The sequence below is a fragment of the Colletotrichum fructicola genome, assembly GCF_000319635.2.
Source record: "Colletotrichum fructicola Nara gc5 chromosome Unknown KSG_Nara_v1_contig03, whole genome shotgun sequence".
NCBI classification, from domain to species: domain Eukaryota; kingdom Fungi; phylum Ascomycota; class Sordariomycetes; order Glomerellales; family Glomerellaceae; genus Colletotrichum; species Colletotrichum fructicola.
The window spans coordinates 3,522,954-3,535,600 of record NW_027094053.1 but is presented as its reverse complement, the minus strand read 5'-3'; the positions used below and the strand labels follow the sequence as shown (position 1 = coordinate 3,535,600).

The 12,647-nt window shown below is 51.9% G+C and overlaps 5 protein-coding genes across 5 annotated transcripts; 3 read left to right on the top strand and 2 right to left on the bottom strand.

Moving 5' to 3' along the window:
* Window positions 1-164: 164 nt before the first annotated feature.
* CGGC5_v005787 (putative oxidoreductase) lies at window positions 165-1,268 on the top strand (the record flags this gene model as incomplete). Its single annotated transcript, XM_032024602.1, has 1 exon — window positions 165-1,268. The coding sequence occupies one exon, from the start codon at window positions 165-167 to the stop codon at window positions 1,266-1,268; it is 1,104 nt and encodes a 367-aa protein (XP_031878651.1).
* Window positions 1,269-4,157: 2,889 nt separating this feature from the next.
* On the top strand, window positions 4,158-6,498 carry bglG-3 (putative beta-glucosidase G; the record flags this gene model as incomplete). Its single annotated transcript, XM_032024600.1, has 3 exons — window positions 4,158-4,900; window positions 4,955-6,442; window positions 6,489-6,498. 3 exons carry the CDS (start codon window positions 4,158-4,160, stop codon window positions 6,496-6,498), a joined length of 2,241 nt encoding a protein of 746 aa, XP_031878699.1.
* A 489-nt stretch (window positions 6,499-6,987) lies between these two features.
* On the bottom strand, window positions 6,988-9,375 carry CGGC5_v005785 (Heterokaryon incompatibility protein 6, OR allele; the record flags this gene model as incomplete). Its single annotated transcript, XM_032024599.1, has 4 exons — window positions 6,988-8,481; window positions 8,547-8,602; window positions 8,768-9,189; window positions 9,266-9,375. The coding sequence occupies 4 exons, from the start codon at window positions 9,373-9,375 to the stop codon at window positions 6,988-6,990; spliced, it is 2,082 nt and encodes a 693-aa protein (XP_031878729.1).
* Window positions 9,376-9,937: 562 nt separating this feature from the next.
* On the top strand, window positions 9,938-10,883 carry CGGC5_v005784 (Hydrolase; the record flags this gene model as incomplete). The annotated part of the gene is made up of 2 exons (XM_032024598.1): window positions 9,938-10,007; window positions 10,060-10,883. 2 exons carry the CDS (start codon window positions 9,938-9,940, stop codon window positions 10,881-10,883), a joined length of 894 nt encoding a protein of 297 aa, XP_031878658.1.
* Window positions 10,884-10,977: 94 nt separating this feature from the next.
* Window positions 10,978-12,419, bottom strand: YNL040W (putative alanyl-tRNA editing protein alaX; the record flags this gene model as incomplete). The annotated part of the gene is made up of 3 exons (XM_032024597.2): window positions 10,978-11,602; window positions 11,660-12,137; window positions 12,194-12,419. 3 exons carry the CDS (start codon window positions 12,417-12,419, stop codon window positions 10,978-10,980), a joined length of 1,329 nt encoding a protein of 442 aa, XP_031878657.2.
* Between the last annotated feature and the right edge of the window lie 228 nt (window positions 12,420-12,647).

Here is a 12,647-nt window from a genome sequence, read left to right as displayed (position 1 = left end):
ATCATCTCTAACCACTGCTATAAAATGATCAGACGTACTGGGCGAAGCAATAAAACAACTAAGAAATTTGCAACGCCCATCGAATAAATCCCAATTTTTTGCTCAACTACGATTCAAGAACAAAATTTATCTTTCTCTCATAACATCTACCCACGCCAATTACCATGGACCAAGCACTGCAAACCGCACTCAGCACCGGCTTATCCTCGGTCTCTGGGTTCCACTCCAATAAGCCCAAGGGCGTTGACCCAGAGTTGGCCGGCAAAAATGTGCTGCCTCAAAGCTTCTGTCCAACTGCCAAAGACCGCCTGTCATTTCCCGCAGTCAATGGCCCCGTCAAGGCCTCTTACCTTTCCATTGGCGGCTGGCCATGGGGGGACAAGCCGACATGGCATTATGACGAGAGCGAATGGATCAAAATCCAGGAGGCATGGCAGATTCTCTATGACGCGGGCATCAACTTCATCGACACCGCGGAGGCGTACGGAAACGGCGAAAGTGAGAAGATCGTCGGCGATCTCGTGCAAGGTCTTCCTCGAGATAACTTCGTGGTGCAGACGAAGTTTTTCAGCACGCCCATGAAAGCGGAGAACTTCATCCACCCCGTCGACGCACCCGTGACGAGCTTGAAGGCCAGCTTAGAGCGCCTGCGCCTCGACTTTGTCGACATTTACCTCGTGCATGGACCTATCCATCCTCAGAGCTTCTCGAACATTACTGAAGGAATGGCCAAGTGCGTGAAAGAAGGTCTCACCCGAGCTGTGGGCGTTGCAAACTACGACAGTGAAGATGTCTTCAAAATCCGAGACGAGCTGAAGAAGCACAACGTGCCTTTGGCTACGAACCAGTGCGAGTTCAGCGTGCTTCGTCGTTACCCCGAGATCACTGGAAGCATTAGAAAGTGCCAGGCGAGCGACATCGTTTTCCAATCGTACTCTTCCCTCGGGCAAGGGCGCTTGTCTGGGAAATACACGCCTGAGAACCCACCGCCTAAGGAGTACCGCTTCAGCAGTTACGATATGAAGGATATTGAGCCGACCATCGCCACCTTACGAGAGATCGCAGAGAAGCGAGGAAAGAGCCCAGCTTCTGTTGCTCTCAACTACAACATCGGCAGAGGCGCTGTTCCAGTCGTCGGCATCCGTAGAGCTGAGCAGGCAAGAGAGGCTATTGAAGCGCTTGGTTGGAGATTGAGCGAGGAGGAGGTAATCGCTATTGATAAGGTCAGCGTCGAAGGCCAGACCACGTCACTCTGGCAGCAGGGATAAACAAATCGGCACTGACGACAGTGGCGAGAGCAAGAGATTGTGAACTACAAGCAAGCGACAGTTGTCTGTTTCTGCCCATAGCGTGTCAAACTATCTTGCGATTCTGTATACGAAAGAAAATGAACATTGGCAACAATCCTCAAAAGTGACACATGGACTTTGCTCATATTAAGGAACTTGATCGGTGACCGAAGAACTTAAGCAATGAAGTTTTAGCGACCCAAGTACCCATTGGCTCCCAAAACCGTTCATTTAAGGCGACGAGACTCGGTTGAGAGCGATTCAGAATGATGACGAACAGGACAAGAGGTGGCCTTTGTATTTCCATAGCGGCATTTGACAACGGCGATTCATCATATCAACGCTGAACCTGGCCGGCATCGCAACGCGACATACGAGGCTTCCTTGTCGCACATCATGGGACGAGCCTGTCATTTCTGCCTGGATTTCCCCACGAGCTTCCGAGAATATCTCTGACGCACTCCCGTGATATGAAGGGTGGTATTGATGGGCGGCGAACGCTTGGACAGTGTTTGGGCTCAAACCAGCCGGCGACAACGGCTTACTGTCAAGTAGCTGTTGGCAGCTCTCTTGAAAAGCGAAACCACCCTGCGTCCCCGAGCCGCAACCATCCGGCGTCCTGCCGACGGGTTGCCACGGCGTATTATCAAGAAACACGTTCATCTCTTGGCAATAGCCGAGCGAGCGACGCACGACAGAGGTGCATCGACCATGTGATTGGGAGGTGCTCGGATCTGCCTGATGTTTCTCTGTTAGTGCGCTCACGGCAGGGACTTTTCCCGACCTGCACGACCGTTGAGATTTGATCGAGGAGTTGAGACCTGGGCCCAATCAAATTTAGGCTTTCGGACACCAGCGTTCAAGCATATGTCTGCCGGGAGCTGTGATCATTGAAACGATTGGCCAAGTCAGTTCATCTCAATTATGAACATAGCCGGTTCACATTGACCTCGTTCGCTAGCTTCCCAAAGAAGAAATCTTTGGAGAACCTAAACGACGAAAACATCAGGACATATGTGCACAAGCTGAAGCGAATAGACGAAGACAAGGATCCTCTGTACACCTTCGGTCATGAGAGTATCAGTGCAAATCGCAAAACCCGAAATGATTCTTCTGCGGACTTCTCATCGTCTCAAGCCTCTTCTCTAGAACTTCTAGAACGCTGTAACGGTTGCCAGAAATGCATGCCATATGGCCCTGAGGGACAGAACCTGTGCGATGGGAACTTTGTACCTTCCTCGCCATGTATTTCTAGTTCAGATGATCACCGTTGGGTTCCGCATAGAATGTCTAGATCTAGACAACTCGGCCGAGAGGACTGAACGACCTGTTTTCCGTACAACGATTTGGCCTTCGCAATTGTCTACAGCTCGGAACGTACTGCAATGATGTCCGGTGGGTGCATTGTTCCCTTGTAGCAGCGCAGGTGACTCAACTCATCAGCGAAGATAAAGACGATTTCATGTTCCACGGCGAAAAGAAATTAGATGATGTCCGCAACACTAAGAGGATTCGGTCGCAAAGTGAGTCTAAAGATAGCAAGTAGTGGGTTGGGGAACAGCGTACACTGACAAAAATCAAAGCATTGAGCAGCAAAAGGATATGATCAGTGGGAGGCTTGAACTCCCGGCCTTGGCATTACTCAACACATCTGATGATGTATTAGTACCACGCTCTAACCAACTGAGCTAACCGACCAGCTGTGGATGTTGACGATTGATGCCCTAACCCTGCTCATGTTCGGTGGTGGAGATGGAAATGAGTCACGGAGAAAGAGTGGCTCAACGGACCCTTGCACGGCAGCTTGCTCCGGCCCCACATTGAGGTTGACAGAGACGTCAAGCCTCAAAGAACTCCAGATTGGCAGTTGGGCTCTTAGTATGTTGCGCGGTTAATACGGCTGCTAAAATAGAGAATAGAAAAGCAAGGCAATATTGCGTCTACTTGCGATAATGTGTTGTTGTGTTTGGTGAGCATTCAGGGCCCAAGTTCATCGCACCTAGCCCAGGTAATAAGCCAACTTCAACCAAGTGATCATCTTACTGCCTAGTTGGGAACTCTCTGCGCATCAATATACTGAATATCCTAGGGTCTTCTCATGCAAGTGTCTGTGTTCCGAGTATTACCCGAGACAAAATTGAAAAGCCTCGCAAGACGTCGGTGTACAGCATCTATCAAATGATTTGAAAGAAGCATAGTAATTGGACCAGCGTGAGATCGAGCGCGTACAACTTTCTTTTTCTCAGGTCCTTTAGCACGATCTCTTAAGCGGAAACGATCGCGAGGTAGTTCAGCGCATCACTTGAGAGACATCAATACATGCATAGGGGTAGATCAGTGTATCAGCAATGACGTGCTTGAATAACTGTCGGATCCGAACCCGAAACTCCGCAACGGCGCTATTGGTCTATTCGCCGGCATTCAGAGCGAAAACGCTCCAGGAACCAGGCACATTGAGGGGAGCTTCTCCAACATATTCCCCAAATGGGTAAGTCAGGTAAGTCGAGTGTCACGCAATGACTGTCCGCCCTACGGCGTTCCCCCCGAGTTCGGTCCTTCAAGCCATTGCTTTTCTCCCATTTTCTCAAACCTCTTTTCCTTCCGCAAACCTTCACTTTCAATCGCTTGAACACCTCCGCTGCTGAGGAACACGGTCACCTATCCGGACCAGGCGGAGACGAGCTCACGGGCTCTCAGTCCACCGAAGAAAGCGCTCACGTCAACTGGCCTTCTACCCCAGATTCTTGAAACTTGATCTCTCGTTCGCCCGGTTGTGCCGCTCTGTCCAATCCATGAGTTAAAGCATCGCCAGACTGTGCACCCACGTTGACAGTGACGAACGACATGACAAGAAGCGAACCCGCCGCCATGGACTCGAACGTCCGGGAGCCAACGCACATCAATGCGCTGCGTCCCCGAGCTGCCGAAGACGAGAAGATCTCTTTCCTTTTGAATGGCCATTCCTGCAGCTTCTCGACCGACATGATGCCCGATGAGAGCCAAATCACCACTAGCGATCTCACCAGCAGCACCAAGGAAGCCAGCCACAGCAGCCAAGAGCACATCCTGCAGCAGCAGCAGCCGCACCATTACCATCCTGCGAAACAGCGATTTGTCAACGTCCCTCCGCCACAATGTACGAGCCGCTGTCGCCAATCATGGACCAGAGCCGTGTTGTACCTCACGGGCCTCATCCTAATCTCGGTTTGGTATGCCAGCAGGCAATACGGCGCCGGCAGCGGGCGCTGGCCAGCCCGCCAACCACCGCAATCCCCTGCTTCACCTTCACCCGTCCGGAATTGGGATTCGGCGGCCTCCAAGGCCGCAGCTTTTACGGCGCGTCTCAACCTTACCGAAAAGACCCGAATAGTTACTGGTCGTATCGGTCTTGAGGTCGGCGGCTGCATTGGTAACATCCCGCCGATCGAGCGCGTCGGCTTCCGCGGCCTCTGCCTGCTCGACGGGCCCACGGCGCTGAACCGCGCCGATCTTGTTAGCGTGTTCCCGGCCGGCCTGACAACAGCCGCTAGCTGGGACAAGGATTTAATTTACAAGCGTGGAAAGGCGTTGGGTGAGGAGTTTCGGGACAAGGGCGTCCACGTTGGACTTGGGTGAGATTTGCAGTCGTCCCATGGTGAACAACAGGGCGCTAACATTTGACTTAGACCAGTGGCTGGACCGCTGGGCCGGAACCAACTCGGTGGACGCAATTGGGAGGGCTTTTCTGTCGATCCATACCTCACTGGAGTTGCTATGAGTCTCACCATCAAAGGCATGCAAGATGCTGGCGTGCAGGCGTGCGCAAAACACTTCATCGGCAATGAACAAGAAACTCAACGAACTAATTCCTGGCTGGAAAACGGCACCGAAATCGCAGCGATCTCTTCCAACATCGATGACCGCACCTTGCATGAGCTGTATCTATGGCCATTCGCCGATTCTATCCGCGCGGGCGTTGCCACAGTTATGTGTAGTTACAACAGGCTCAATCAGACCTACGCCTGTGAGAACTCTAACCTTCTCAACGGGATTCTCAAGGATGAACTCGCCTTCAAAGGATATGTGCAGAGCGATTGGTACGCGACTCACTCAGGACCGGAATCGATCAATGGTGGCTTGGATATGAACATGCCGGGACCGATCGGCCAAGCCGAGACTTTCACGGGCGAAACCTACTGGGGACCCAACATCACGAAAATGATCAGTGACGGTTCTGTCACTGAGGATCGTCTTGACGAGATGATTCAACGCATCATGACACAGTACTATCTGTTTGGGCAGGATAGCGCCGACTACCCGACGGTTGACCCATCCATCATCTTCACCATCGCAGCGCAATCGAATCTTCTTCACTTGATCCCATTTGGGCCCCCACCGAGCCGCGATGTTAGACGCGGTCACTCCAAGATTATTCGCAAGCTCGGTGCCGAAGCCACTGTCTTGCTAAAGAACGTCAACGGCACCCTTCCATTGAAGCAACCCTCTAACATTGGCGTCTTCGGTAACGATGCGGCAGACCCGGCCGACGGGCTCGTCTTTGGCGCTGGGTTTGAGATTGGCACACTCTCAATCGGCGGTGGTTCTGGGACGGGCCGGCACACATATCTGGTTTCGCCTCTCGAAGCGATCAAGGCTCACGCTCGTGAGAATGGCGCACGGGTGCAATACATCCTGAACAACAAGGTCCTAGCTGCAGGCGACTTCAGCAGCTTGTACCCTATCCCAGACGTTTGTCTCGTGTTTCTCAACACGTTCGCTTCTGAGGGCTACGATAGGACAGACATCGAGGCAGATTCGACCTCGACGCTAGTTGTTGAGAACGTCGCTCGGCGATGCCCGAACACAGTCGTCGTGACACACTCGGCTGGCATCAACATCTTGCCATGGGCTAATAACCCCAACATCACAGCCATCCTAGCAGCCCATCTTCCAGGACAGGAATCTGGTAACTCCATCGTCGACGTTCTCTGGGGGAAGGTCAATCCTTCTGGAAAGCTGCCGTATTCAATCGCCGCCAACCCGAACGACACCAACATCCCAGTCGTTAACCTTACTGAGGCCGAGATATCCTCGCCCACAGCATGGCAAGCCGATTTTACGGAGGGCCTGTACATCGACTATCGGCATCTAGACGCCAAAAGCATCGATCCACTGTATGAATTTGGCTTTGGCATGAGTTACACCACTTTCGAATTACAGCCATCTTTGAAGATAAGGCAACTTGTTCAGGGCGTTTCTGCTACACCGAACCCATCTATACCTAATACCCCAGGCGGGCACCCGGAACTCTGGGAACCTATAATACGCCTTACCGCCCGTGTCACTAACACGGGGCTTGTTGCTGGCTCGACAGTACCCCAGCTTTACGTGTCCTTGCCTCAAGACACGGTCCCCAATGGCACTCCTGTACAAGTTCTTCGAGGGTTTGAAAAAGTTTTCTTGCAACCGAAACAATCTGCAACAGTTGGTTTTGAACTTCTGCGCAGAGATCTTAGCTATTGGGACGTTGGGTCTCAGAGTTGGGTTGTTCCCGAAGGCTCCATTGCATTTAGAGTTGGTTTTAGTTCTCGCGATATAAAGGCTACAGCGAAGCATGTTGTTCGTTGATAATTTAAGGTTCGGAAAGTTAGTTTCATCGCAGCGAACGAAGCAGGAGTACAGGAGTTTGTATGTATTTCGTCTATAATTCTTCTCGTAATCAAACAATTTGCAATTCGGTCTCCTCAAAATCTGATCCCACACCTTCGCCATCCATAAGATCGTGAATGTAGCAGTCACCTATGATGCGCCACATTCCATCACCAGCTTCACGAAGTGTAAAGACAGAATCACATCCATGAAATAGGGCAACGATATCCCCAGGTTGTGTACCATCAACACACCATCCGAATCTTCCTGTATCGGAACGGAAGAAGCGTCTGTTCAAGCTCCATTTCGCATTCGCCCCGATGACCAGCTCAAGATTCTCCTTCTGTTGCAGGTAGTACGAGTCGGCGTCGCGTAAGGATAATCCGTGGTTATCAATCTGATCTGCCAGGAGCTGTTGAAGTATCCCCTCGGGTCTCTCCATGAGGGTCATTGTCTTCAGGTAGACATCAAAGCCGGTGGCGCATCCATCTTGCGGGCGCTCATTCTCTCGAGTGCGGTTGTACATGAATGCTCTCCAGAGATTCTCCCACGTTCTTGGCGTGACTTTCTTGTCCGGGAATGCAACGTCCACAACACCGAGATGCCAAGCCTTCGCATCTTCCCTGGTCTTCTCGATGATCTTCATATATCGGTATCGGGCATCCTTGGGAGTTCTGGTCTCACACTTGGTTTTTCCTTCAGACATGGCTTCCTCGCTCTCGGTGCATTCCGTTTCCACATCATCTCCTGAACATCTGGACATGGATTTTGCGACCTTGTTCGCTGGTTGCCAGGCGAAGAAGCTTGATGGAGATCGTTCAGGCTCAGCATCGAGGATTGGCCCGCCGTACTGCGACATTTCGAATTTGCCCCAATCCCCGTCCTCGTCGTCGGCAGGGTCCATTGGCCCAGCCTGTTTTGGGGGCGGGATTCGACGCTTCATCTCAATGGCAGCGACCTGGTCGAGAATTCTCCCTTTGATGCGAAGAATCGTGCCGCCTTCTTCAATGAGAAGCTCGGGTTTTGTGTTTCCAGCAGCTTTCATTTCTAAACCTCTGATTCTGAGCGGCTCGGTCCACCCGGGGCGTGTCCAGTCCGGCACCCATGAAGGCAAGTTCAACGTGGTGGGTTTGGGAGAGTCGACGCAATGGGTTAAAACGTCCATATGTCCAGCCTGCAACTCCCTAACGGCAAAGTCTGTGAAGAGCTTCTCCGCTGATTGGGCGTAGTCGACCACAAACTCGTCTTTCCGCTCCGTTAGACCCAGTACGCCGTAAATCTTATCGCTTGGTATGGTCGCGTTGAAGTCTCTCAGCTCCTCCAGCAATCCCAGTAAGGGCATGGTCGAGAATGGCGCGGATTCGTCGATTCGCTCCTGCCTCAACTGCTCCATGACGGCAACTGTTTTGAGTGCTTTACATTCAACAATGGTGCTCTGGAGTTTGTACATCTGGATCGCGCGGATTACACTCGATAAGAATGTCCATCCAAAGCTGAGACCCCCGATGTGCACGCTAATGTCCTTGGAGTTGGCGACCTCTTGTATGATCCATGTACGTTTGAACTATGTATAGCTGTCAGTTTGCCTCTCATGCTCTGCCCATTCAGAATCGGTGAAGATACACATACCCATGCCCTGTTTAGCATTTCAGACAGCAAGCCCCAGTCTAGCCGCTCGGTGTTTGCTGTCTGTTCAAAAAGCCACTGAAACTGAGGAACACTCATGTCAATCTCAAACAGACCCTTTTTCTACAAATCGTCAAACACATCCGAAATTGCCATTAAGGTCCTGAAAGCATGGAAGTCCATTTCTGTCGATTCGCCGAGCCACACTCTTGTCCGCGACGCACCCGCGTAAATTTGGCCCATGATCTTGACGTGCTCGTTGCGCTCAGAAATGTCCTGCTGGTTGATGCAGAGAGCATCAACCCAAATCCGCAGAGGGGCCCCGTCCTCCTCTCTCAACCTCCTTAAAGCGCGAAACAGCTCGCCACCTACAACGAGAGTCACGCCGTCGCAGATGATGGGTGCGTCCGGCATCTTGCCGCCCAAGCGGATGTAGGTTTCGCCCATGTATGGGTGGTCTACCAGGTCCTTGAATTTGAGGGTTCCCCCCTTCTCGACGAGCTGTTGGTCTTCGTCTTTGCCGTAGACTGCCCACGGAAGCTCGTCATCGGAGTCGATACCGGGGTCCCGGTCTATGCCTTTGCTCCAGCAGTAGCTCAGTGCCTCATATGGCTCATCGGGGGATGCGATGTTGATGTGGGAAAGGCTACATATTATGTCCTCGGTGAATTTCCCGGGCTGGACGGTAAGAACACGGGTCTCGTGTGGTAAATTGAGCTTACGGTAGTGATATGCCGCCATGGTATCGTGAAAAAGTTGTCGATGATGTACAGAAATGCGGATGGAAGTGCACAGATGACGCTTCTCGAGCAAGATCAAAAGTTTCACTCATTCATGCGTTATCTCCCATTCAAATACCAGCAGGTTGCACCTTGGGTTGCCTCCAGGAGCATGATCTCTTGTAGGACTGCTGGCTGTGCCAGGCAGCAGCATGGAGCAAACCCCCTGCACGCATTGCATCGTCCTCGATCAATTGGTGGAGAACCCCGGTCGTTGGTTAGGGCTGAGCGCTAGACCGCTGTTGATGTTACCTTCATCCTAGAATTGACAACAAGTAGAAACAAAAAAAGGACTTTTGTTGAAATCGCTGACTTAGAGGCACTCTGCGAGAGTTTGATGTCAATCAGAAAAGCAGCCTCATGGTTTGGTTTTCTGGAACAGCCCGGGCGCGAATAAAGAGTAGTTTCCTGTTCTGGAGAGTGGATCCGGGGGATCCCTTTACCTACCCCAAGCTGTTGGAGATCTTGACAAACGAGTATTGCAGAGTTGGGGTATATGAGAATATAAATACGCCGCAGGTGGAAACGTTGTTATCCGTAGCCTATCTTGTGTGCTTGTATCTCAATCCTCATGAACGTTAGACACATTCGCTATAAATTTGCTAAGGCTTGAACATGACTACTTCAACAGGCCCAGGACTGCTGCGTCAGGCAGTGAAAATCGCCTGTATCCAGTTTGCAAGTGGTACGTCGAACTCACCTCCCAGATACAAGAAGTGGACAGCTGACTAAAACAGGTTCCGAAAAAACCCTCAACCTTCAGATAGCTCGCCAATTCGTGTTGGAAGCGTCAGCCCACGGCGCCAAGATCGTAGTACTTCCAGAATGCTTCAACTCACCCTACTCTACAACATCCTTCCCAGAATATGCCGAGGTCCTTCAACCGGCCCCGCCTCCGGAATCTTCATCGCCGAGCTTTTACGCGCTGAGCAGTATGGCCAAAGATGCCGGCATCTATCTCATCGGCGGCAGCATACCAGAGTTGGAGCCCGACACACGCAAGATCTTCAACGCCACGCTCGTGTTCTCGCCTCACGGAGAGCTCCTCAGAAAGCACCGCAAGGCCCACCTCTTCGACGTCGACTTTCCGGGCAAGATGACCTTTCGCGAGTCAGACACACTGTCGCCGGGAAACTCCATAACCACAGTAGATCTTCCGGAATATGGCACAACCGGACTTGGCATCTGCTATGATATCCGGTTTGCGGAGTTTGCAACGGTTGCATCCCGCAAAGGGGCTTTTGCTTTGATCTTCCCCTCGGCGTTTAATAGCACGACGGGACCTCTGCACTGGGAGCTTCTTGCCCGCGCAAGAGCCCTTGACAACCAACTGTATGTGGCTATGTGTTCGCAGTCGTACGAGCCCGGGTCTGGGTATCCTGCGTGGGGCCACAGCATGGTAGTCGATCCGAATGGGCAGATCATGGCGACTACGGAGAGGGGGCCGGCGATTGTGTATGCGGATCTTGATGACGTATCTATCAGTCAGGCGAGAAGACAGGTCCCAATTGGCATTCAGCGCAGATGGGATCTCTATCCCGACATCTCCAAGCTTGTATGACCTCTTTTCTGGTACACCAAGATAGACGGGGTCAAACTTCAGCATAGAAAGAGTCTGCTTGACAGCTATTTCTACCTTATTTCTACAACATATTCTAGAACGAGAATCCTTCTACCAACTCCTTCAACGACACCAACACCCCTTTATCCCAAGTAGTGACCTTGCCTTGCCACTTGTCCCCAGCACCTCCTCCCTTGACATCCTTGATGAGATCTTTGATCTTCGGCACCAAGGCCTCGACGCCGGCCTTCTGCCCCAAGACAACGAGCTGTCCGCCCTGTTTGTCCTCGCCTGTAGCCACAACTACCAAACCCCCAGAAGCCGCCAATGTATCCTTGACATTGACCGTGACCACCTTGACAAAGTCGGCGTTTCCATCGCCGCGATGCACCCAAACAGCCTTGCTCGCCTTTAGCTTCGCCTTCGCAGCTTCGGCTTCGAATTGCGCGATATCGGCAAGGAGCTTCTTCTCCCTCTTCTTTAGCTCAGATGAGGTTTCCTGCGTTCTTTTCACAGTTTGGACGACTTCCTGCGGTGCGCTGGGGCAGGATAGCAGTTTTGACGTAGAGCTCATCGCGCTAATGGCGGCTGTGGCCAAATTGATGGCTCGGTCACCTACAGAAAAGTACAGGCGGTAGTTCTTTCCGTGGACTGATTCGCCGTGGTGGACAAGGATGAGTGAGATGTGTGAGGTGGATGATAAGTGAGTACCGCAACATCTGCCCGTCAATTATTAGCAAGTCTGCATAGGGATAAATGAGTCATGTGGGACATACGTATTGCGATCGATGTCTCCGATGCGGATTACACGAACAACCCCCTTGCTCTGGTCGTAGTCCTCGGGCATCTTGTGCACTTTCGCATCGTCAGGAGTTTCAACCGTAATGGGCAGGCTGGACCGGATGATCTCGGTGCATCGAGCTTGGATGGCTTGCAATTCGGCGTCTGTAGGCTTCCGTGGCAGGTCGACGTAGTTCATTGCGCCGCTCTTGCCCATCCCCCAGCCGAGGGTGTTGAGGTTCTCATGGGTATCCATGACGGCCGAAAGGAGATGTTGGCCGGTGTGCTGTTGCATGTGGTCCCATCGTCTCTGGAAGTCGACTTCTTGACGAACGCGGTCTCCTGGAGACAAGAGCTGCGGAGAGTGATAGACGCAGCGCAAGCCGACTCTTTCTACGAATTCTATCGGGATAGGGGTCTCTGAGTCACCTGCGAGCAGAGTGATGGTGCCGTGATCTGAAGGCTGGCCTCCACCTACGTTCGTCATTTCATTAGCCTCAAAACACGATAACATAACGGAAGACACCAACCTTCGGGGAAAAGAACCGAATCATCAAACTCAATCAGCCACATCTCAGACTTGCCAACACCATTGGACTCCTTCGACTTGTCTTTGCCTCCATTCTTCTTGGCCACCGGCGGCGGGCGCTTCTCGCAAGAGATGACCTCTGCCTCTAACGTCTTCAGATATGAGTTCCGTTGACAAGCCAGGGCTCCGACCACCTCTGGCCTTTTGGTTGATTCCGTGACTGCCATTTGGGAGAGTCTCGCGGTGTTTCGTGATGAAGAAAAGTCGAAATGTTCCAGAACAATCTCACCAAGATTACCAGATAAGATACGTACACATCGCTATCGGCCCTCGGCATGATGAGATACCGACCTAGCAATTATTAACTCACGTGACTGAGTTGGAGTTGTTCTCCAACTCAAGGTCGCGAGTCATCCATGCAAGAAATGAGAATATGATCTCCAACATGGCATTCA